At 35.8% G+C, this 25,841-nt stretch overlaps 2 protein-coding genes across 2 annotated transcripts; one reads left to right on the plus strand and one right to left on the minus strand.

Annotated features, from left to right (window-relative positions):
- Window positions 1-13,011: 13,011 nt before the first annotated feature.
- LOC113769491 (lysM domain receptor-like kinase 3) lies at window positions 13,012-21,095 on the plus strand. Its single transcript, XM_027313947.1, has 11 exons — window positions 13,012-13,870; window positions 15,572-15,649; window positions 16,100-16,399; window positions 16,674-16,819; window positions 16,913-17,002; window positions 17,119-17,224; window positions 17,645-17,796; window positions 17,877-17,974; window positions 18,067-18,214; window positions 20,151-20,258; window positions 20,521-21,095. The coding sequence occupies exons 1-11, from the start codon at window positions 13,267-13,269 to the stop codon at window positions 20,683-20,685; spliced, it is 1,995 nt and encodes a 664-aa protein (XP_027169748.1). The 5' UTR covers window positions 13,012-13,266; the 3' UTR covers window positions 20,686-21,095.
- Window positions 21,096-21,864: 769 nt separating this feature from the next.
- Window positions 21,865-24,463, minus strand: LOC113768514 (clavaminate synthase-like protein At3g21360). Its single transcript, XM_027312907.1, has 3 exons — window positions 23,945-24,463; window positions 23,324-23,577; window positions 21,865-22,585 (listed from the first exon to the last, which is right to left on the minus strand). Exons 1-3 carry the CDS (start codon window positions 24,443-24,445, stop codon window positions 22,225-22,227), a joined length of 1,116 nt encoding a protein of 371 aa, XP_027168708.1. The 5' UTR covers window positions 24,446-24,463; the 3' UTR covers window positions 21,865-22,224.
- Between the last annotated feature and the right edge of the window lie 1,378 nt (window positions 24,464-25,841).

Genomic DNA, 25,841 nt, shown 5'->3' on the forward strand with positions numbered 1-25,841 from the left:
AAGGTCCCATGTTCCTTGCTACGTAATTCACCTATGATTGCCTACCGGTTGCCAAAGCCTATGTGGACTCGTAAGCTTTTCACAATGGTCCCAGGCTGAGTTGTTGTGATTGTAGTGGTTCTGCCCACCGTGCATAGGCAGGTCAGCTTTCCACCATAGATGGAACCATGAAAATGAAGGGTGGTTCGAAGACAAATCGAAAATCAGAACTAGATACGCATGAGATGAGAGTACAGACATGCGGGAATTTCACAAAAATGTTGCACTCTAGTTTTGGGATTATCTTTTGTACTTTTAAGGTATATCATCTTTGTGATAAGTCGTTTTTATTTAGGAAATGGAAATTCATGTCTCTGAAAACAGCTAGCGTTCTTGTTGGGATAACCATATACTAAATGGAGTGGTTAAATTGACTAATCCGATTGTTCTAAACAGGTGCTACAAAACAAAAGTGCTCGTTCCTACACTGCACCATGTTGTTATTCTCCTTCCTAATGACTATATGATTATGTATTATTATGTTCTGTAATGAGACTCGAATGATAAGCAACGAACATTAACTTTGACTTTCCAAAACTGAACACCATCATCAATGGAGACCAACAAATGTCTGTCTACAATCTCTTTTATCGCCATTGAGGAATTGAAAGCTGAAACCGTTTTTCCCTCGACAAGATTGTCATTCTTTGACTAAGATCGGGAGTGTTGCTGCAAAAGGTGCACCTAACAAGCAAGCTATTTTTGGTCCATTTGGTGGTTTCTGTATTGTTTCCCGGAAGTCAAGCATCTTAGGACTAAATATCCCGCAATCAGAGTCAAAAGAATGCATTAGGGCCCCAATTATTATCCTTAATTATGTGCTAATAACACACGCACACACACAGTAGTACGTTGGAAATTTCTCTTCTCCCGCATTAAAAGAGGTGTTTCAAGGTCAAAGAAGGTTGTTTTCCTGAATGAATCAACCGAGGACGACAACATTCACTAGACTGCCTCACGTGTGCTTGCCAACCTTTTCACGTATTGGTGAAAATGATACCTGTATTTGGTCCTCGATCAATCTTGGAATTCTTTGTAATTTGTAGGAGAGTAGGTGACATTTCCTTCTTGCATTGCCCACAGATTCCATGCATGGGTTTGTTTTGTCCAATTTAGTAGGTAACATTTCATTTTTAAGGGGGGGTATACTTCTTTAGAAAGTTCATAAAGACTGTTCATAGAGACCATCATAGTCTCATATATGAAGTGCATTATTGAATCTTGATATGTGTCATTTACAGTCTAGTCAAAAGTGCTTTAAGTTACATTCTTAGGTGATGTTTGGATTGCTAGTTTACGTTGAATTTTTTTTAGATATAATTCTTGATACTCCCTCCCTTTTTTTATAACTGACGTTTAAGAAATTTGCTCTTAAGTACTTTTATTTGTCGTTGTATTATCCCATGCAGCATTAATTATTTTTTCACAATTTTACCCTTTTATCTCTCTTTTCCAATACATGATTCTTAATTACTACTCCTAGTAATTATTGCTTCTCTCTTTGCTTTTGGCCTAGTAAAACAGCACCATTTAGTACTCTAGTGAGAGAAAACATGGGTGAATTGGACAATTGATGAGGGTACAAAAGAAAAGTAGTGTATAGATTTAAACAATGAAAAACTTTTCTTAATTGGTGTGCAAAACCTTAAACGTCAGGTATAAAAAAAGGGAGGGAGTATGTTTTATAGTTATTTTTTTAACTCACGTACATCAAATTACTATGACACTTTTTTTAATAAAAATTCTAATAAAATTAGCAATTAAAACTAGGCCTAATTACTAGAGTCATTTCTATGTAATGGCAGGCCTTAATTAGAGTTAGCGCCATTATTCTCATATTTTCATTTATAAAGAATAATTAATTTTTCTTACACTGACAGTGCATACACTATCAGCAGCGTTGGATGAATAAAATCATGCAAAATTAGAATTTAGAATTTAATTTATATATATATATCATGAATCAATCGATGATAGTGTATATAAGGTTTACTCTTATAATAAACAGAAAAGGAGAAAATGGAAAAGAAGGGAGCGAACCAAAATACTAGTAGGAAAACCATGGGGCCTGCCAAATCAGGAATTGCGGAAATCAAAAGAGTATCAAGATTTTTCCAATTTGGCTTTTTTTTTTGTATGGATTTAATTGGACGATCACACGAACAAAGGGCGATGGAACTCAACAGCTAAACACGTGAAATGGGGTGCAGTTTGGAAGTTTGTGATTGGGTTACTGCGGTACGCTATTCCCATTCCCCATTTCAACAGCCCGCTTTACAAACACTAACGCGTGTCTAAATAGGGTCACTTTTGGGTCTGGGACCACTTTAGCCAACCTCGCGCGTGATGATAAGTAGCCAACCTCACACACCTAATTAGATTAGAAACACTCAAGAAGTTAGCGGCTAAACGATCCAGTTAAAAGTAATTTAAAGAAGATTCACAAAAAATTCACGTCCGGCCAATTAATAACTAAGCGAGATTTTTATGGACCTTAAACCCAGGTTAAAAAACTCACATCTAGTCGATATGGGAGGGATGCCCCTTCCCTCCTCCCTCCCCCTAGCACACCCTCACCAACGAAATGATTTTTGTTTGTCAAGAGATAGAAACTCACACATCCAATTAGATTAGAAACACTCAAGAGGTTAGCGGCTAAATACCCAGCGTTGCTTCACTTATGGAGTACCAATTATGACTAGTGCCCCAGTTGCTCATTTTTTTTTGCCCCATTTCTCCGGCCTCCAACCAACCCAACATGCTCTACCTGCGAAGCCACCCTGCCCAAGTGGGCGGAATTATGACAAACAGCCCCTCTGATTCATACGCAAACCACCACTCGCGCATTGACGCGTCAGGTTCAATAATTACCGCTTCTTCTGTTTGCTTCGTTGTTTTAGCGTTTTAATCGATGGTGTGTACTGGACGTGTGGTCGTTTCGGTAGGAAATAAATTGGCGTCTCAAATCAAGTTACACATTTAGAGAGTTTAGTGAATAGAAGAAAATATGACCCTGCATTTCTAGTATGAGTAAGTTCACATAATTCACAGCTTGTGAAACTCTAAATTAGTGTAAAGATTTCAAGCTCTTAAAGTCAATTTGTCAAAAGCAAGCTGTGAGAACACTCGAGATATTAATGCATATTACTTCTGTAGATAAATACTCCCTCCGTCCCACCTTGATAGTCATGTTTTCCTTTTTCGTCTGTCCCAAATTGTAGTCCACTTTTCAATTGAAGAATGTAGTTGTATTTTAATTTTCCTAAAATGCTCTTATTCAATGTAAGTAGTTGTTACTATAAACCTACCCCATTTAATGAGAGTTGATTCTTTTTTTACCATCAATTTAAGTTCCCATAAAGTTGTACTCTATTTAATGTGAGGGTATTTTAGGAAAATAGCAATCTAAATTTACTTTTCCAACAAAGTTAACTACTTTTTCTTAAACTGTGTGAAAAAAGAGCCAGGACTATCAAAGTGGGACGGAGGGAGTAACATAAGTCCAGTATTTGCTCCTCAAGAGTGCACTTGAGCACATCATGGATTAACTGCAAAGGCCGGAGATTTGATTCTCGGACGTGCATTTTGCAACAACTGAAAAAAAGTAAGACCAAATCGATCTGGATAGTTCAGTTAAATGAATCGAACTACGCATCTCTAAATTGATTTAAGTGCTTGATCAAGTCAACTTGAGTGATATGCGTCTGACAGGTCACTTTTACGATCGTCGAGATCTCAAGAGATAGAATATTATCACCACTCGACCTGTTAAAATGAGATGGGATGAACTGTGTTTGTCCGAACCAACGTAAAAGAGGTTGAATGAACTAATGTCTTGATGAGCTGTTGAATACAAAAGGAATTTAAGGTTTCTATGGTGGCCAATTGCCTGGACGTGTTGGTTGCATAAACTCTAGCAAGAGCCGTGTGAAAATTTTGAGATGCTCCCAGAGTATACGAGGGGATGTCCTTGGCGAGGAAAGGGCTACATGGTGGTGCTGCAATAGGTAGTCGGGCGTAGAGAATTTGGGGGAACAACTCGTGATAAAGAGGTCAAATCAAGAAAGCACTTTGGGGAGATGTAATGTAAGAAGAGCCGAAGAGGAGGGAATCCTACATGTAATGATGCGTTTTTCTATCGCACTGGGGACGTGAATGCATATTGGAATTTGGACATGGCGCACTAGACCAAAGTAAAGCTACCATTCCCGTCACATTAAGAATGAACTCCAATTTTGCACACCGGATGTGACACCATATTTCATTTCGGAAAAATGATTCTCTTTTTTTTTTTTTTTTGGGGTAACTATGCATCACCGTAATTGTCGCCTTAATCTTTAACCGAAAATTAACAGTAGTCTCTCATATGACTCATCAAATAAACTCCAAAAATTCTGGATATGTGGCTAAGTATATGGGGTAGGAGGTTACGTGCTTTGCACCATTTAACAAACTCTAAGATATAATAATATAGGACTGAAAAGTTCCTTATGACGACATGCTGATTACTGAATTACACGCTTGGGCTGGGGTGGATTTGATGTACGAGTGCAAGGAGAAGGTTTACATAATGTGTTGAAGAATTAACTTTTAATATATCTTTATCTTATACATGTTATTATATCCCAAAAATATTACAGCATTTATTCTAAATATTATTTCAAATAATCTGCTATTCAAACACACTCCATCTATACTCATTATGGTATTCACTTCCCTTTCAGAGTAACAAATCATAGCTCCAACCGAAAATGTTGACAAGCAAACCTTCCAATTGAAGAATCTTATAAGAGCATGTCCCGTTTGAGTTTTAGTGAAATTGTCGACTCCTTGTTTCAACTTTTGGAAATTATGAATATGGCTTGTAAAAATTCTTAATTTGATTACTTTGCATCCCATTTACATCGCCTAAATTTTTTTGACAATTACCTTTACTTTTAACATCGCCCCCTAAATTATTTCAAAAATTTTGTCATTCTTTATATCGCCCCTCAAAGAAATAAAAACTCTTTTACTTTCATCATATTGAAGGCTTACCAGAAGTAGACAACTAAAATTGTAGTGATATGCACTCACTAGAATGTTTGTTCTGAACTTCTAGTTTTGTCTTGGCCACGGGCTTTTGGAGTTGTCTGCTGTGAAATGGCCATTGGCCAATAGATAGCCCACGATGAACATTTACTAATTATTATTTTAGGAGTCTCCGCTGTTTCCATGGAGGCTGCTCCATCCCTTTTCCCTTTGGTGGAAGAATTTTCCACGTTTTCAATAACACGATCTAATTAGCAAGACATCAATTAATTGAGAAAACACTACTGCTACTATCCTTTGTTGGGGGGGACTTCGCACTTTGGTTCGTAGGTCCCTCCCTCCACTGATGTAGACTGCTAGTACTACTTGTTTTGATGCTGTCCATTCTTATCTCACTTTTGATTCCAATGCTCATCCTTCTGCTCATTCAATTCACTTCACCTCACCTGCCCTGCATTATGGTCCGAAACCTTTTCAGATTTCCCCCTCTTGAGTTCTCTTTTTCAAGAAATTTCTTCATTCCACTGATTGCCTCCATCAAAATGTCTTGTGCAGATAAAGAGCTTGGTGTCCCTTCTCTTTTTCCCTTTTTTTTTTTTTTTACTCCTTTTTGGTGCTACATTTTGGTGTTACACAACACTCTGGCCCGCATACCGTCTATATGTGTTAATGCTCTGCCCTACTTGCAATCTGGGATGGCAGTAACGTTCATATCTGGAACTAGATTCATGAGAACTAAACTAATTTAAGATGTTACTGCTTCTAGAAAGTTGGTGAAAGTGCATAATTCATCGCTTGTTTTGTTCTCATTCTCACGTTAAGTTCATGAGTAGGATTGGTTTAAGAGATAGAGACAAAGCAGAAAGTGCTTAATATCTAAAGCAAGGATCCGGAACATATCATCCTAAACTTTTATGTTGAAATACTCTCTTGGGATTTTCCGCCCAAACATATTATTGTCTCTGTCAAATTACCAAGAGAGTTTGGAACTTTAAATAAACGTGCTATCAATGTGATGCATCCGTCTGATCTGATGGTGATTCAGCCTCCGTTAGGTTTCCCTGATTCAGTTGGGCCTTCCTATAAAGTAAATTCTCCCCTCCCCCACCCGGAAAAAAAAAAAAAAAAAAAAGAGGCCCTTTAATGGTGTCCTTCGTCGGAGTCCTTCTCTTTGGCAGGGTACGAATAATATCCTGCCCTAAAAGGAGCATGCAAATTACTACTGTAAAACATATGCAGGTTTGCAACTGGCTAGAGTGTTTGGCCCAGGGGAGCTTAGGCGTCGGTAGTTGTGTCGCCACGACGAAGGCTAAAGCAAATACGCAATTTCTTCCTTTTCCATTTTCCCACTTTCGAATGCCACGTCGATTTAAAAAGAAACAAAAAGTTGTGATAGAAAATGGAAGCTAGGGCACGAAGTAATCATGGGATCTTTGAAGGGGAGATACAGATGCAGGCATTGTGATAATTAGAAGCATGGGTTGCTTAATAAAGAAAGGCGTTGATAAGAACCACTCTTAAGACTCTTTTTCCACTTCTTCAAAAAGTTCATTACTTCCACCCAGGTAGGATTAATGCAATGTATCTGGAAAAAAAAAGAAAGAAAAACAGTTGGGCAATATTTTGTAGGCACAAGGTGTTGTTGCCTGTGTATCTTTTGTGGGTCTTGCCAAGTCTACTTCTTTCTTTACCACTGATTATGATTATTATTTCTAGAGAGCGTGTCAGGATTATGCACTCAATCATATCTTCAGTTCAACTTCTTAATTAGCTTTTTAGTCTCCTTCAAAATTCAAGCTCAAAATGCTGCATGTTTCAACTCAAATTCGGCTTTGCTTGACTATAGGCTTCTATTCACACAGGTCAAATTTTCCTGCCTTAAAATCACGCGTAATCCTTTTGAAGTTCCATCTTAAAGTTTCCCAGAAGCCAATTTCATAATTCGTTTAGGTTGGATTTAGCGAGCGATTGCTCGGTAGGGCATTTGTTAACCTACTTTCAAATCACGTTCTCACTCTATCTCATTGAAAGTGTCATGCTTTCTATTTTAGAATGTTTCAATAATAATTGTCATGTAAGAAAAGTCAAAATACCATTTAGTCTTTTTTTTTTCAATATAACCCTTCTTTCTGATCATATGCACGTTACCAATCAAATTTATATTTTAAATTTGTGGGAGTAAAATTAAAAAGAGAAACATAAACATTACAATCAAATCATTATTTTTAAAAAGTTTAATTCTCCGAACATGACTAAATAAATGGGACGGAGAGAGTATAACCTATTCCATAAATGTACAGACAAGGTATTACGTACTCTATTTTGTATTTATAAGTTTTCCTAATTAGCTCTACATTTTCTAAATATTAACACCTGAACTATGTATTGACACAGCGGACGCTCCTTGGACCATAGTTCTATTTCGATCGAGTCAAGTGAGTTAGCTAGTGAAGGTTAAAATTGGAAAGTAGAACTCGTGAGGGGTGAGCAACATGATTCTCCGTTCTTGAATAGCTGCTATGTCGAACTTCCTGGACTTGAATAGCTTGCTTAATAACCGTTGAGCTTGGCTCAGTGGCCACCGGGGAGGGATTAAATCCCCCCTTGGACTGTAGATGAGGATTCAAACTTTACCTGCAGTAAAAAAAATTTAAGGATCGTGATATAGCACTCTCTTGATTTAGTTGGGTCTGTATACCCACTAATTCCTAATACACAAGCCTCCTTAGGCTCCCCCTCCCCCTAGATTATGATAGAATAGGTTATACAATGTATCGTTGCTAAAAAAAAAAAAAAAAGCTTGCTTAATTATTCAATTGCCTACCAACTCATGACGGCATCGATGATGATCAGTGTGGCGTTCTTCATGGTGCCACCATAAAGATAGAATATCTATTGACTGAAACGGCTATAATCTGCACAAAAGTAGAAGTAGGTCATCATCAAAATATGATTTTCTTTCATTTTCTGACGAGTGCTTTTTTTTTTTCCTTTCATTTTCTGACGAGTACTACTCCAACCTAATAATAAACGACGAAAAAGATACACTTACATTGCATGAACGGATTTTATAGGGTCCCATTTCAATTCTTTTTGAAACGTGGGAAATTAATTTTGGGCAAGAGTCAAGAAACCAAAAATATTAACAAAAAAAAATAAAAAAATTCAATTCTTTCTGCTCTTGCAAAACCCAACCATCCATATCCAGAGATGAGAGAATTTTTATTTTTATTTTTTTTAAAGGAAAGAGATGAGAGAACTAAAGCAAGTTCGTTCCCCACATTCCACCCCCCAGAAAATAATCAAATATGACATTCATAGCTCATGGAGTCTAAAAGTTAGTTTATGCCTTTTTATGGACCAACCAACACAAAAGCAAAAGCCAAAAGGTTCCACCAAATGCGTTGACCTCCATCTTAACTTAACCCTTCCTCCCTCCTTCCCGGCAAGGGAAAATTATGCAGTGCAACGACTGGTTTACTACAAAGTCTGGGTCAATTACCCGCCCTTGAGCTCATGTCTCTCTGGTGTTAAGAGTAGTAGTGTTTCTGTGGCCAAATCACTCAATCTCAACCATGAACTGTAATCTACATATTGTTTTCACTCTTCTGAGGAAAAAGGTATATCAAGGCTAAGCCAAAGTCATTATTATTTAGAAAGGATCTACCCCCCAGCTCACCAGTATGACTTCTATTACTTTTCAACTTAATTTTCTTGGAGATATTCAAGAAATTCACCAGTTCTGCGTTTTATCTTGAGAACTGAGAAGGTTACTCCCATAATTAGGAGGTATGCAATCCCAGGCACGAAAACTCCAGATGAAGACCGTATTATCAGTTTTAAAACACAAAGCCCACCAGCAATGTTTTGAAAACCGGACCGGACCGGCCGGTTCGACCTTTGTAATAAAAGACCAATGTATTAACCGTTGCACCATCACATCTTATTAGTTTTTTTTTATAATTTATTTATATAAAGCAAACACTCATATTTCTTTTTTCCATTTTTCTTACAAAATCTCATCCTCTCATGGCTCTTTCTTTTTAATTTTCAACTCTCTCTCTATCCTCTTTTCTTTTGTCACTCCCTTTTTAATCAAACCTCTTTATTTTTAATTTATTGATGTTTTCTTCCATCTTTTAATTTTGTTTTTGTCCATTAAATTGAAAAAAGTTAAAAAAGAATTTTTTTTAACCCAAATTATTTAACCCAAATTAAAAAAGCCTTTCTTTTGTTTGTTATTTGACTTAGGAACAGCACGATCACGATCATTCCTTGGATGATCACTGCCCGACTCTTTGTTGTTGCCACAAATTTGCCTTTTATAGAAAAACGAACGTAAATTACAACACTGTGGGCTTTTTGTCATCATACATAAAATTGGCCTGGACCAGGGAAACCCAATTTAGTGGGCAAGTTCAATACAATCAAACAACGGGGCCCCAATATGCTACAACTCACGGAAAATGTTTCTATCAACAAAATTCGTGTGCTGTTAGCTGATCTGCAACACATAATTATATACAAAAATAAATTTTGGCCCAATGACAAAAGTTAGTTCTGTAAAATTGAGAAAGCCCAGACCTCCTTCTTGGACAGCAGCTGGAGGGCTTAAATGGGAGAAGAGGTGTGGGCTTTTGGATTTTAACCGGAGAGGTGTGGGCTTATGAAATCTTGAATACATTCATTATACACAGACCTATTTCCACGGCCAAAAACTGTATACAATCCATAAACTCATCTGAGTAATATGGTTGGGGCTTTTGGATTTTAACCGAAATGGTGGTGGCAACTGTCAAGAGAAAAAGTTGCTGCAGCCACATTGTACTAATGCAAAGTGGTAATAAAAACCCCTGCAAAAAAATGCGGAATAAGGTTAAGCGGGCAAAATGGAGATCGTAGCTAGCTAGCATAGCATAGCACGAAGATGGATATGGGGCAGGAACATTTGCAGGAAGCAACCATTTTGAAAGGTTGATGGCCAAGATTTGATAAAAAAAAAAAAAAAAGATACATTTTATCATCCCAACCATGTGAGAGTCGGAACAAACACGATTGGGGTTGTGGGGCCTTGTGCAAGGAAAGCAAGTTTAGCACATTCTGTACTATGGAAATAGAATCCAGTCTGGATAATTATTTTAATTTTGTGTGCTAAAGCGGGAAGATTGAACTACTACTGTCTCACATCACACATGATCCAACAAAAATCCAAAACATGATTAATTTTTGGATAGCCAATGTGACGTTTTGCGTTTTATTTGCTGGTGTCACACTACCTTAAGCCCTTACATGTTTGCCAGCAAAATTCCACATGCAAGATTGGTCCCACAAATGCTGCTTCAAAATTTCTATGAATTTGGATCAATTCCACATGCAAAATTCCATCTGTGATTGCCTAATTCGTTTTTCTTTTGATTTCTTATGTCGTGTTCCATCCTCCCCGAGGTTTTTCTTTTTTTCCCGCTTTTCTCGTGCAGCGTTTGCCTTTTTTAAGATGCTAACCGGTCTTTCTGTACTTCCCCTTTTCGGTTTTCTTTTTTTAGAATAAAAAATTCGGGTGATTTCGATTCTAATTATCATAACGAGTTAGGATATGCATGCATAATCGTATGTCACTTATAAGAATTCTTATAAATTGTCCTCCTCTTTCTTTTGTCTGGACAAATTTTACTTCGATCATCATTATCGATTAGCATATATTTCCAAAATCATAAGTCACTTATAAATATTTTTATAGAGCATAACACCAGCATAACTCTCATATCAACGGTATTTAAACACATGATTTTTTGTGAAAAAATGACTCATACCTGGCGTGTTGTTCAAGACATTTTCTATGCCTGTTTGTTTCATCTCCATTAACCCATTTTCAAGATGAATCAATGGTGCAAAATTCTTGTTCGAGATTTATATGTCATGTGAACAAGAAAGATTTTCACAAAAGTTGTTGCGTGACATATAAGTTGGGCCCTCTGAGGCAAGTAAAAATTTCTTCCAGGAGAATTGAATCAAACTTTCTCCTGTGATTTACCTAATGCTTTCATCAGCCTTTTGAAATGCCATACTGGACTGCATATTTTTACAGTTGTCTTCAGTCCACGTGCGGACCTACATGGTCAAACGAGCTCCGCACTATTTTATATGCACCAAACACAGACGATTTTTCCTCGGCTGAATATGACTCGGAGCTTGTCTGTTTCTGTTTCTTCTTGGGTTAACTTTGACTTTCCAGTCAACGTTTATTTTGTTATTGAGGTTCAGGTCGTCTATTTCCTCGCCAAGCCATCGGCGATTTTTTAAGCTATTGGCGCCATACCGCGCCACAACGTGGGTCCCAAACCAACTGTCGTTTCCATTTCTTCTCTCAACCTAGGCCATCAAGAGAACTTTAAATCTCTATTTAGATTTGGACGTAGGTTAAAAGATCAAATTTATTAACTTGCATTCTATTATTCAGAATTTTTGAAAATATTTCTCTAATGAGTGCATAGACATCTATTTGGATCGATGATGATTCATCGTGTTTCCCTTAATCTATTTAGATCGCCCTCCTCCCAGTGTAGAGTAGAAGTAGTTGTTACATAGAATTTATTGTGCCGACAAATATTTCATAAGCGGGTACATAGGCACTCGTCTGGATCGATGATGGTTCACTGGATTTTCCTTGACCTATTTAGGTCCTTCTGCCCCTAATGCAGAGTAAGAGTAGTTATAGCATATGATTTATTGCGTGTACAAAAAAGAAAAGACAGTCTCGCAATTGGCAACTCCCAACTCGTGCTTTGCTTTTCCCAAAATTTATGATCCAAAATTCCCAATTATGGTCCCCTTAGCCCTTAGGTCATTAAATTTCCTTCAATAGGATCTTTTTATTTTCTTAACAACTCCACAAATAGTTAAACAAGACTCATCAAGATTATAAGATTGTATAGTAGTAAGATTTTCAGCTCGACTTACAGTTTATTAGTTATGTTTCAAGTATTATGGGTCTTTTTTTTACTGTTGACATTTTTTGGATCGTGATGATTCAGGTAATGTGGTATTTGGCAGCATAAAGGGCATATAAGTTACTATTTAAGGAAAATCTTGAAAAAATATATATCCACCCCTCCAAAGTCCAAACTATTGCCCCTTGCCCTCGGGCAAGCCAGACGCATAGAGATGTCCCTACTACACGTGCTTGGGTCTTCAATAATGGTTGCTTATCAAACTAAACCATTTTATTTTAAGCAAAAACCTGCAGTTTGGCCATGGCATGAAATATTAAAGAAGACAAGTATTTCATCCAATCCAATTTTACCATCATAAATTTTGGAATGATTGGTACATAATTTGAAATTTGAGTAAATCTTTTATATATATATATATAGTTACAGTGCATATATTATTATTGTTGAATCTATGGTACATGTATAAAAGTTAAATATGAAATTTAAATTTTACATAACTATCGTTCATTCAAAACAGATAAGTCATACACAGTTAATATATAGAAAATTAATCCTTAAAATTTTAGCTTTATATCTCATTGGTTTGGTAACTTTTCTCTCAAAAAAAATTTAAACATTTCTTATGCATATACAAACGGTATATATATTGCCATCTTTACATGCAAGACAACTTACTATGTATATATAAATAAGATATATTCAGACATTCAACAGTCACATTTCAACATCAAGAGTTATTCATTTGCAACTTCTGTAAAGCGTAATTCCTTATGGTGATTTTTTGAGAGATTCTTTATGGTAATTATCAACAATCCTTTTCTCTAACAGCCAAAAAGAACTAGAAGGCAACAAAGATTATTTATCTAAAGCAAAAGCTCTAAATATCTATGGATGATTTTGTGTGTCTCCTTGATCACAAATGTAGCCATCCCTTGCCCTTTTTTACTGTCCTAGCAGTTACCGCTCAGTCAGTCCCCCCTCCCTCTAGCCCAAAAGGAACAATCCAAAATGCTCTGTACCCAGTCCCCTAGTTCCTTCCTTCCCTGCTTCTTCAAGCCTCCTTAGCTTCAGCATTACCATTAACAACACCCCTTCTTCCAACTACACAAAGGCTTAGTCAATATAATTAGCAGAATTATCATGTTTTTGAACAATTCTGCATTTTTAGCTTACTCTTGATTGAATATACTGCTATTCCATCAATATCTTGAACCTGGATTGATCAAAGATTCAATCTTTTTAGTAAATGGATTGTCTAAATCAAAGAACTCTGATCATTTTAGCACTGGCATTCATATCACGATTAGTCCCTCTTTGCTCGGCATATCCAGTTCCTCTCAACTGCTCGGACCCCATTAGGCTATGTACCTCCTTCCTAGCCTTTAAGCCCGCCTCAGACCAGACTCTGCCGGTGATCCAGAGCATGTTTGATGTATTGCCTCAAGATATAACCATTGAAGGTAATGGTAGAGACTACATATTCATTAGAAAGAACTGTTCTTGTCCTCCTACTATCAAGAAGTACTTGAGCAATACTACATTCACTGTGAGACAGAACAATGGATCTGTTTATGATATGGTGGTGGAGGCCTATAATGGGCTGGCCTATTTCTCTTCTAATTTCACTAGGGAGGCAAGGAAAGGTGCAGTTGTGTCCTTGAGGCTTATTTGTGGCTGCTCCAATGGTTTGTGGAATTACTTGATGAGTTATATGTTGAGAGATGGGGATAGTGTGGAATCTCTAGCTAGTAGATTTGGGGTCAGCATGGATAGTATTGTGACTGCTAATGGGCTGGATAATCCTGATAATGTCACTGTTGGACAACTTTACTTCATACCCTTGAATTCAGGTATGCTAATTGCCTTTTCTTTTCTTTTTTTGTGTTGGTGATGTCAGTTACTTAATTTGAAAAAGTGTTTTTCGTTACAGGGTTTTAGTGTTGTCGCTTCATCGATTTCAATGATCTCTTGAATTTTAAGTTGGTGAAACGAATTGTCCTGTATGATTGTGTGGATAACTTGTGCAAAGTGGCATTGAATTTTGTGCTCGAGTTCCTTTTAATGCCTATTTCTAAAACATATAGGGGCTGCATGATTCAAAGTATTTTGTACCAGTTATTGTAGTCTTGTACCAAAATTAATCGTTTATTGCCAACAATATCTGTCTAATAAGGTAGGATTAAGCTGAGGTTACTTGTAGAATTTGCTGCATGTGGCAGTGTATAATATGAACTCTGCATTTAGTCATACTAGCTAGAGTGATATGACAACTGGTTGAGAGATGTGACATTTTGGAGTTTGAATGCCTTAGGATGTGCATTTTTGAGTCTGAATGCCTTAAAATTGTCTATCCGTTACTGTCCCTTTCCCCTCGAGCAACCTATCTTGGCCATTTGATGCTTCTGACTTTCTATCGCAGTGGGGGATACGGTGGACATTACTTGTAATCCCCTTCTAGCACCAAAACTCGTGCAGTTATTGTTGTTGGAAAATCAAGCTTTCTGATATGCGTTATTGTTAAAAGCAAGTTTAAGAGAGAATGGATTACAATTGCTTCGTGATTTCATGGGTTTCTTACGATTCCAAGTATAAGGTTAGGGATCCTGAAGTTTCGGAAGGCATGCACATTTGGACATAAATTAGCACTTTGAATTCCAAATTGGTAAAACTCATATAGCAGAGACTCTCTCTGTCCATCAGTAATTATGGACCTGAGGTTCTTGTTTTACCTGTAGCATCTTGTGTTACTCGTGATGATGCAATATCTTGTAGGATATGGAAATTATTATCACATTAGAACAATACATCTCAACTATGCTGAATAATTTTTCAACAGTCTTCCTAGAACACAAGTATTGATCTTCCTCTGGCAACTACTGTCCATCTCTTCTGATGCTTTTGACAAGAACAAGAGTTACATGAATGAAGCATCTCAATTTAATGATTCTGCATCCAAAGTTCATTTAGAGCAAACCCCCTCGGAGAGCACCAACATCTCCCTCATCTCCTTTTGATGTGCATACCAATTTAGAATATTATGACTAACCTGCACCGGTAGAGTGTAAATGTATCTAGAGTCTGGTATATTCTGAATCTGCAAAGTCTATGTAGCATGCTTGGAAGTCTACATTATTGTGGTGTAACTTCATGAACAATATTTAGTGGATCAGTCTTGGCTTGTATACAAATGCACATTAGACATCCATCAGGATATCTGTCTTTCTTGGAAACATTGGAGAGTTTTGTATGCTGAAGCAAGTGAATAACTTCTAAATGAGGACTATGCATGCTAGTTTGTGAAAAAGCTGTACTGGTGCAGTTTGCATGTAATTGTATAGTCTCTTCTCAAAATTAGCTTTGTAATGTGTCAGTTTGTTTTCTATCTTGGTTTCCTATTTTGATAAGTTAGAGGTCAAATATTTTACCTTGAACACATATTTATGAAATTATTTGGACAGTGTGTTTCTATTCATCTTGAAACGGAAATGGGATTAGTACCATCTTCTTGTAATTGGTCTTTTTTTTTTTTTTCCAATTCTATTGTCTCTTAGTTCCTGGTGAGCCTTATCATGTGGAGAATCCCATCACTCCAGCTCCAGTCCCAGAACCATCTGATAGTGATATTGCAGGTACAGTTTTTATTCACAGTAATTCCCATACTTTCAAGGAAGTCTTCAGGTTCCTTAACTCCATTGATATGATTGATTAGCATGGTTAACTATTCTCATTCAATATGTCTTCTATTAATTGGTGGCTGTTGATGAAGAAGTCAAGAATGAGTGAAATGGAATTCTCTTGGGATTTTAGCAACAATGCATTCTTGGTATATGCATGCATTAATGATCGTTTGATACATGTCAAGACGGAAATTCTAGCTGTGGTTATGCTTGTTTACTAGCTGATTGGAGGGAAGTGCCTTTTATAAAGGGCTGTGTCTGGTCCCTTTTATAAGTTAAAAGCTTCCAAACACAGTCTCCTGGTGAAAAGACTACTTTTGACCAATCAATTCTTTCTTGTATTAAAGCCCCTTATTTGGGATTTTGGGAAAACTAGTTACTAGTTAAATTTACTTTTGGCAGCTACACAGGTAAATCACAAGACTCATGTGCCATATTGGTGGATAATTGGAAGTTTGGCAGTTGGTCTGGTGCTTGTCGTCATCCTTGTAGCTGTTTTTATTTCCTTAAGGTCGTCAAGCTGTTTTTCTGGAGCTCTAGTAGGTCATCCTAAAAATTCTAATGAAAAAAATTCTCATAAATTTCATATTCTGCGGAATACGAGTTTCTGTTGTGGTTCGGGGAGGTATATCTGTTGCAAATCAGGGGACTGGAAACAGCCTAATGGTGAAGCTACTGACCGCCAGATGAATATTCCTAAAGGTTAGTCTTGCAAGTGGCTCCATTACTTATGTTACAACTAGGTCTTCAGTTAGTAAGAATTTTGTAAGTCTATTGTGCAAAGTTTTTTTTTTCCTGCTAGAGGATTTTTTCACTTCATTAGCTCACATGGCCTGAAGTAACTTCCTCTCAAATTGGTTTTCAATTGGGAGCAGAGATCTAGTTTGCATCTCATGCACTCACATAATGACATCTGTGACATTTTCTTCATGAAATTTTGCAAATTCGATTTGCCTTCTTCTCTTGATTTCTGCAGTTATAGGCACCGATGTCTTTGACATGGAAAAGCCCGTAGTTTTTACATATGATGAAATTTTCTCTTCCACTGATGGATTCTCGGACTCTAATCTTCTTGGGCATGGAAGATATGGTCCTGTGTACTACGGCCTTCTTCGCGACCAGGTTCTTGACTCTTTTATAGTGCTTCTGCTAAAGTTCAATTCCAGTTGTGAGAATATTTTCCTAGTCCCTCTATTTCATGCTACAAATTTTCAGGAAGTTGCAATCAAAAGGATGACAACCACAAAGACTAAGGAATTTACAGCAGAAATGAAAGTGCTGTGCAAGGTTCATCATACCAATTTGGTAATGATTTTGCGGATTATTTTCCTAAGAAGTGTAATTTTTGGCCTTTTCTAAATGATCTTTTGGCATCATCTTGACCTTCTTTTTTTTTGGGGGTATCAATTTGTATTGTGAAGGTAGAACTGATTGGTTATGCGGCCACGGATGATGAACTCTTCCTAATCTATGAGCATGCCCAAAAGGGTTCTCTCAACAGCCACTTGCATGATCCCCAGAACAAGGGTGGGATTCCATTTTATGTAGTCTTTCCTTTTTTTATTTTGGTTTTTCGCTTGTAATTCCTAGATCATGCATTATCCATATGTCTTTCCAAACAAAGAAGTTAATACAGTTGTAGTAACTTCTTAACTTCTTAGGTAATTGAAATCCCTTTTGTCTTCTGTGTAGTATATGGTCATTAGCATTATGCGTAAAGAAAGTTTGGTATGATTCTGATCAAACAGCTGAATATTATTTCTTCATAATGTCTGAAACTCATACCTCAATGTTCCATTGGTATTTAGAGTCTCCGGCAGGATGTCATTATTGTTCTTATTATATCTAGTCACTTGCTGCTACTGTTGTTGGAGCTGGCTGGTCTGGAGACAATATTTTCTTGCAAACCCATTCTGTTTATATGGCAGTTCTTCATTGACTGGACAGGTCATACTGCACTTTCTTGGAACATGAGGGTTCAGATTGCTGTTGATGCTGCTAGAGGCCTGGAGTATATACATGAGCACACAAAGCCTCATTATGTGCATCGAGATATCAAGACAAGTAACATCCTGCTGGATGGATCCTTTAGGGCAAAGGTTTTCAATCATTGCCCTTATCATTTCATTTTGTTTTATGTCCACTTTCTTCAGTTGTTGAATTCCTTCCTCAAATTTAGATCTCAGATTTTGGTTTGGCAAAACTTGTTGGGAAAACCAATGATGGAGAAGCATCAGCGACAACTGTTGTTGGAACTTTTGGTTATCTAGCCCCAGAGTAAGTTGATATGCCATGACTGTAAATCACTTATAACAAGTTTTAACAATATTGTTTCAATGTTGTCACTGCTGCTTCTTTTGCTTCTGCAGATACTTAAGGGATGGACTAGCAACTAATAAGAGTGATGTGTATGCATTTGGTGTTGTACTTTTCGAGATGATATCAGGAAAGGAAGCCATTACCCGCACCCAAGGCATTGCACCAAAAAGTGCCGATAGGAGGTCATTGGCATCTATTGTAAGTTCTGCTATTCCACTATTAAACATATTGGTCTTATAAGTTGGTGAACACAATCATGTGAAAATTGCTTCTCCCAGGAAGAAAGCATTCTCAAATTTGAGTAATGTAGTGCACTATACTGCAACATTGGAAAAAGACCACTAATGTACTGTGCAAGAGAGAAAAAAATATGGCTCCGTTTGGATTTGAGAGTTTTTCATCTACAATGCTACAGTAAAAATTTTACAAAAACAACTTCAAAAACACCATATCCAAAAAAATATTTTAAAAACAACTCCAAATATATATAAAATATATTAATATATAAATATTGTATAAAAAAATATATTTTGTTTAATAAATATATAAATACATATATAAATATTAATACAAAAATTAATATACAAAAATATTTATATATATAAATATTATATACAAAAAATATATTTTGTTTAATAAATATATATTTATATAAAATATTAATACAAAATATAAAAATATATAATTAAATATATTTACATATATTTTATAAATATATTTATATTTATTTATTTATATTTATATATTTATATAAATAATATATTTATACATATTTATATAAATTTATAAATATTTTTATTTCAAATATTTTTATAATATGCAAATTAATATATATATTAATATGTATATTTTGATATTTATATTTCAAGTATGAATATAAGATATATATAAATTATAGTAATATTAATATATTTCAATTATGTATATTAATATGTATAATATATATATATTATTCCAATTGAAATAAATATTATATTTTTATATATAAATATTAATATTTTGTTTAAAATATATTTATATATATTTATATAAATATGTAAATATATTTATTTCAACTTTGTTTTATAATATGTATATTAATATATATTAATTTGTATATTTCAATTATGTATATTTTATTATATATATAAATTATATTAATATTAATATGTAATTTAAATTATGCATATTAATATGTATATTATATATATTATAACAATTGAAATAAATATATCTATTGATATATAAATATTAATATTTGTTTAAAATATATTTATATATATTTATATAAATATATAAATATATACATATCAATTTTGTTTTATAATATGTATATTAATATATATATTTTTATATGTATATTAAATATATAATAATATACATATTAAAAAACAAAATTGAAATAAAAATATAATATATATAAATAAATAAACATTAATATATAGAAACAGAGCCAGTATATATTTAAAAAGAATCTCAACAAAATTCTAAATTATAAAAGTATTCAAAAATATATTTTAAAAATACCTCTAAAAACAATCCAAAAACATCTACAGTAAAAGTTTTTCATATACAAAGCTACAGTAAAGTTTTTAAAAAACACCTCCAAAAACAGCTAATCCAAGCGGAGCCGATACATTTCTTTCTGTCTATTCATGTCTTCTTCATCAAGCTGTTTCTTTTTCCTGAAAAGATTAATATGATTTACTAATTGACATGCACATAAAAGCAGCATATTCTTTGCTTAATATGCTTGACACTCTGTGTAAATATGGTGTAGTACATATTTAACGGATCAACCACTTAGTTTAATAAGAGAGGAAAAGTTGCTTCTCTCCTTCCTATTCTGGAAACGATGACTTAGTTGCATGGATGTTGGCAGCTACAGGAGAACCTGGTCTGTATTATGCATGTTTGCATATCTATGGCTGGAAAGACAGCTGCCCAATATAATTTCTTAAACTTGTTCAGTGATAACAACTTTCCTGCTTGCAACTAAGCTTTTAAACTTAAATTGATTTTGAATCGCCTTTGTTAATTTCTTTACATTTATATCTGTTATGCATAACATGGTCCTAAGGTGCTGAGAGACAAGTTATGCATGAAACTTCATAACAAAAGCTACTGCATTCCCCTAAATCTTCTTAAACTGCAGATGCTGGCAGCTCTGAGGAACTCACCTGACTCCATGAGTATGTCAAGTTTAAGAGAACATGTTGATCCCAATCTCATGGATTTGTATCCACATGACTGCCTTTTTAAGGTAAATGACCAACATATTAACCTAAAAATGCTGTCTTTTGGGTTCAAAAATTTTAGACAATGACACTAGAGACAACTTTCAGTGAAATTTGTTTAGAGTTGGGGGAAACTAAAGCTGTCTCCTCCTTGGAAGAAAAGTCCCGACAGATTATAACAAAATGAATATGAATACATATTTTACTTGAGGGTGTATTTGATGGACCATAGTCGTACTGTGCAAACCAGTATAACTCACCTTGTTATTTGATCCCAATGTTGTTTAGATGGCTATGCTGGCAAAACAATGTGTGGATGATGATCCCGTTCTTAGACCAGACATGAAGCAAGTTGTGATATCACTATCTCACATCCAGTTGTCCTCTGTTGAATGGGAAGCAACTCTTTCTGGAAATAGCCAAGTGTTTAGCGGCCTTGTTCAAGGTAGATAGGCAGCAGAAGCAGAGTTCCAATATTCCAGTTGTGCTACTCAAAAACATTTTCCTGCATAGTCTCTTCTCTGCTACTCGCTGCTTTGGTTTGTATAGCTGCACAGTTCATCCGCCTCAATTATATATGGACGGACCCTCGTGCTCTTTTTCCTGTTTTCAAATCCCTTTTCATTGTAGCATTCTTTTGTAACTTTGCCTCTGAAAAGGAAAGTTTTGTATGTATAAATGGGAAACTGAAGAGGAATGCGGCTTCTGTTGGTTTTGAAAAACGAGTGACATGAACAAATGGTTATCAGTTTGAACACCTCCTCCTGTGGTCATTGGTGTTATATTAGTTAAATCCATTAATCAGCTTCTGTTACGAAGGTTTTATGGATCTGAAATAAAGTAAGACCCCGATTGTGACTCGACTTTCTAAGACTTTTTTCAGAATTGCTTTATTAGATGGCAAAGCAGGTTCAGACGCGAAAGTCTTCATCTGCGCTTTGTGCTTTGTCTTGCTTTTCCTGGCCGCTCCGTTGATTTATATCCTGAAATCGTGCTCTTTTGACTGCTATTGCTTATTCTTCTTTCCATTTTAACCAAACTCATCAGTAAAATATCGACTTATAGAGGTTAACATGGTCTTAGAAAAGTGGTTCGTATTTGCAGTCGATACTTATTGGTGATTCGCTCACACATCAACTTGGGCCATCTTAATTCCTCCCTTTAATAGGAACAAATCAAAAAAAGTCAAAAAAAAAAAAGAAAGAAGAAAGAAGAAAGTGGCCGCCTTTTTCAAGAAAACTAGGTGACAGGACCAAAGTTCGGAAATGGGGCAGGAACGGTTGTCAGATAACAGCAATTTATGAAGGTTCACGGCCACGATGTAGCCTCAGAAATTTGTGCGGCTCAGATAACAGCATGTAACTCGATTTTCACGCCATGTATGGGACCCATAAAAATTTGTTCTAAAGTTACTCCGTCTGTAAAGAAAGTTACGCGACGTGCAAAAAATGTTACGCGCTGTTGGAAAATGCACAAACCGCCACAAACGGTTGCAGGCCCCTTGTCCACCAAAGTTCATATCTTTCGGTGGTGCTATTCAAACATCGTGATCTTTGCCTTTTACGGCCTAGCTTCCTCTGTTACTTGACATTTAAACATACGATGACGGGGGTGCAAGCAAGCAAGCCAATGTAAATGCAACATGCATGGCGTTTATTTTTTTTCAGGTTATATAAGAGCTACTAACAATTATCCATAGTGCTTGATGATACAGCAGGAATTGCACTATTAATAATAGGTCATATAAAGCTAATTCTCCCTAACTGTTGAAGCTAGTGTGCTTCAGAGCTGTTTGTATTTTGTTATCTATCTACAAAGGCAGAGCAGCTTCAGCAAGAGAAATAGTACTTCTTACTGTTGTATAATAGCAAGAGAAATAGGTATCTCCAAAAAAAAAGCAAAAGCTCGTTGTTCTGCGAGGACATAGAGCAAGCACTCTTACTTGTACAATTAGGCACCTGCAAACCACAAGAAAGACTCTTTCTGCAAGTCTTACTTGCATAATGAAGCAAGTATGCGGCGAGGAGGATTGAATGGTCTTCGAGAGTGAAGAACAGCTAAGTTATCAATTAGTAACACATCCCCTTTCTGCCATGGTATGGCAACACTTTCCTCATCTAGGATTCTCAGGCAGTCATAGATGATATGAGCCGGCAAAGGTTTCCCATCCCCAAAAGTGACTGCCTTTACAGGATCATTTCGCTTATCTTCCCAACCTGTATAAGCAGCTACCATGCTGTTGAACCATATCTTGCGCTCTCTTGTTTTGTCCAATTTAATAGCAGGAATAGGGCCCATTATTGTCTTCACACCATCCTCTGTCCATTCCAGCTTCATTCCCAGCTTAGCAGCCCTGTCAAATATGAGCTATTTGTTGACTTCCAGATCAAATTCAAGAGTTCAACGACACAAAATATAGATGAAGATGAGATAGTAGAGGAACTTTGTAATTATACTAACTCATTTGAACTTTAAGGAGATTAAAGATGCAAGCCTTTGATGGTGGGAAGAGCAGATATTGCATTGTTAACAACCAAAAGGAGTAAACTTAGCATTATCAGCAACAAGCAAAATTCGCGTTGTTGACGGTTACTTCCGCAATATGTACTTCAACTGAGGTTCTGTAAGACGTATGAATGTGTTGAATTGTATCCATTGATACACCACTGTTGGCACTTAATCCACTCCAAAATACACCGAAGATCGCATGCCAGCTCCTTCTGCTCTCTAATGAGAGATAATTCTAGTTGCATAAACTGTCGTTTTCAGAATTAACAAGATATGCAATAGGACGCCTTTATTACATGGCAGTGCATCTGCTACCTGATGTTTCATCTATCAGTCATGACCACAAATAACTAGCCGGCAACAGCAATAGTCTATGAGATGTTCCTTTTATCTCTACACTTTCAGCTCCCCGGGTGTGTTTTTTTGGACTTAACTAGATTTTGCAATATGTGCTTGCGGGGGAAGATTGGCTTGATCCAATCTTTACGCTTTCATCCAATCACAAGCAAAATAAAGAAAGTGCAGCAAGATACCTAAGCAGAACAAGTGATTTTTACATCCAAACAAGAGACAAAACACAAACCTTTCCTCAGCAACAGACTTGTCCTTGGTCAAAAATGTAGACTTCCAACCGCGACCAATTGGAGATGATGGATCATCCTCCTCTCCTAAAACACGTATATATATCAACCCGTGTTCTTCTAATTTCTCAACAAATTCTGGATGCTTCTCTTTCATTCTCTCATATACAATATGACTAAGAACTATTGGAGTTTCTCCCCCAGTTCCAGGCTCAACTTCACAAAAGAAGAACAATTTGGATGGATACTCGGGAACCTGGCATACCAAAACAACATGAATATTAGAAGGGAATACCAAACTTAAGTCCACCCCACCAGTGTCCATGCAAGTTCACTAAACCACATGTGAAAATGGAAAAAAAAGAAAAAGAAAAAAGAAAAAAGAAGCACCTGGAACAAGCTCAATATATGCTTAAAAATCCAACCTTTACCTTGTAAAACAAGGTCAAATCATTACAGAGAAAATTTCGAGAAAAAATAAAGATCACCAGATACCAAATTGACTAATCAGACCGAAAAAGTTGAAGCAAAATAAAAAACAATAATATCTCAAATAATGGCCTAATAAGAGAAATTTTGACAATAATCTTCTTCAAAGAGTAAAATTTAGTGAAAGTAGTAACCTGGGCCATTTCATGATGAAAAGGGATTTTCTGATCAGGAGGGGATTCATTAGCCGTGAAAACTCTGCCAACAACATTAGTCCTGGGGGCAGCACCACCAACGTAGGGCAATTCATCAAAGCCAAAGGCTTCAACACCGTTGTTGAAGTCTGAAGCAGTGGTCAGAGGAAACCCCCTGAAAAGAAGAGCCCCGGATTGGTGGAGAAGTGACTCTAGCCATGGCTTGCTTTCTTTGATGGCATCAGTCAATAGTGGAAGAGTAGGAGATGAGGATGGTAGTCCATTTGGGTTCGGGGATAGAACTCTTGGAAAAATGATTTCTTTGTAATTTTTCTGTTGAGGGACTTCAACTTCTTTGAACAAGCTTTCTACAGGCATGGTGGAGCTCAGATAATTGCTGATAAAAATCCTTCCTTGTTTTCTTACTTTTTCGGAGTCATTGATGAATCCTACGGTTAACAGTGTTGAATATAAATATCTGTAAGAGTACACACGGCACATGCAAACAAACTATGGTGGCACTACAATCACAAACTGATTTTTGTCTGTCTCGGGATTACTAAGGGGAGTTTATGATTATCTTGTCCTTTGACACTGGATTGCGTCCAGGTTCAGAGGATTAAATTAATAAGAGTTTTTTTTTTTTAATGGATGGGAGTGGTTTTTAAATACAATAAAAGTTTTTAAAATGTACTTTAAAAAATAATTTAAATTTTTTTAAAATTTTAAAAAATATTTCAAAATATATTGTAGAAACTCTTCTACTCTTAAATATTTTAAAATATTTTTTAAAAATATCTCAAAATATAATCTAAAAATTTTGTTACTGTATATCTTCAAAAACAGCTAATCCAAACGGAGGTCGAGCATCTGCGCATTATTTAGGGGGAAGGAGACCCGTCTTTCTTTCCAATTAATGGTTCTTTCAAACATTTTACACAAAGTTAAAGCTGGGCTAGCTTGAGAAATTGTAGGCGGGCTTTGGAGTGGATAGACTTGCAACGTAAAATGAGGCGGGCCAGCCAATGCAAGAGAGAATTGATTGATTAGTTCTATACACTAAAGTACTAACAGGGACGTCACTTAAAACTCACGAAAATAATTGAATGAAAAAACTAATAATTTGGTGTCGTATTTTAAAAGATGATAAAAAAAATAAATTTAGCGTATTGAACAATTCATGGTTGAAGTTAGCATGTCAAGTACGCCGTTGAGATTAGAACGAATTGTAAATTGGAATCCTTTTGACGTCCTTAGTTGGCGAACAAAGTGTCAAAAGAGAAAAAAAAAGATACACATAGACAAGCAAAGGAATTGTACCCTTGATAGTTTGGACCATAATAATAAATTAATTTATTCTGAGTTCATGTTCTTTTTTGCCTTAATAATAGTTTAAAAATGGTAATGTTTAGGATGTTTTTAAGTTGTTAATCACGTGTAATTTAAAAGAAGTACATTATGATGAGAATATCAAAATAAAAGATGAGAAAGAACTAAGTATTTTTATTTCATTTCAAGGAAAAAACACGAGAGAGTACAATACAGAAAAGAAAAAATATGAAAAGATGTCTATTTTTTCTCTCCATTATGCAGGCTATTAAATCCCACGGGTTTATTGGAATTATCTTTTTCTTCCCACCCAAAAACACCCTTATTGCAGGGGTATTGAAAAAGAAAGGACAGAAGTCAAAATTATTTTTCTTCCAAGAAAAATAAGAGGGCTTGTGCTCTAGAAAGTTGATAATTCGAAATTCGAGGCTATATATATTTTTTTGAAATTCGAGGCTATATGAAAAATAAAAAATATTACGTGCCACACTCTGGTGAGAAAATTCAAATTCAGAGGAAGAGAGGCAGCAGCAGTGACCGTTAAGAGGTAGAAAGCACCGAGAGAGAG

This window comes from Coffea eugenioides, chromosome 4, assembly GCF_003713205.1.
Source record: "Coffea eugenioides isolate CCC68of chromosome 4, Ceug_1.0, whole genome shotgun sequence".
Lineage (NCBI taxonomy): Eukaryota > Viridiplantae > Streptophyta > Magnoliopsida > Gentianales > Rubiaceae > Coffea > Coffea eugenioides.

Coding starts and splice junctions, on each gene's coding strand:
- LOC113768514 (XM_027312907.1), bottom strand. CDS start 24,445: ATGTGCCGTGTGTACTCTTACAGATATTTATATTCAACACTGTTAACC. Junction 23,578..23,944: donor TTCATCATGAAATGGCCCAG/GTTACTACTTTC, acceptor TTGGTATGCCAG/GTTCCCGAGTATCCATCCAA. Junction 22,586..23,323: donor AAGTCTGTTGCTGAGGAAAG/GTTTGTGTTTTG, acceptor CATATTTGACAG/GGCTGCTAAGCTGGGAATGA.
- LOC113769491 (XM_027313947.1), top strand. CDS start 13,267: ATGGATTGTCTAAATCAAAGAACTCTGATCATTTTAGCACTGGCATTC. Junction 16,400..16,673: donor CCAGATGAATATTCCTAAAG/GTTAGTCTTGCA, acceptor TGATTTCTGCAG/TTATAGGCACCGATGTCTTT. Junction 16,820..16,912: donor ACGGCCTTCTTCGCGACCAG/GTTCTTGACTCT, acceptor ACAAATTTTCAG/GAAGTTGCAATCAAAAGGAT.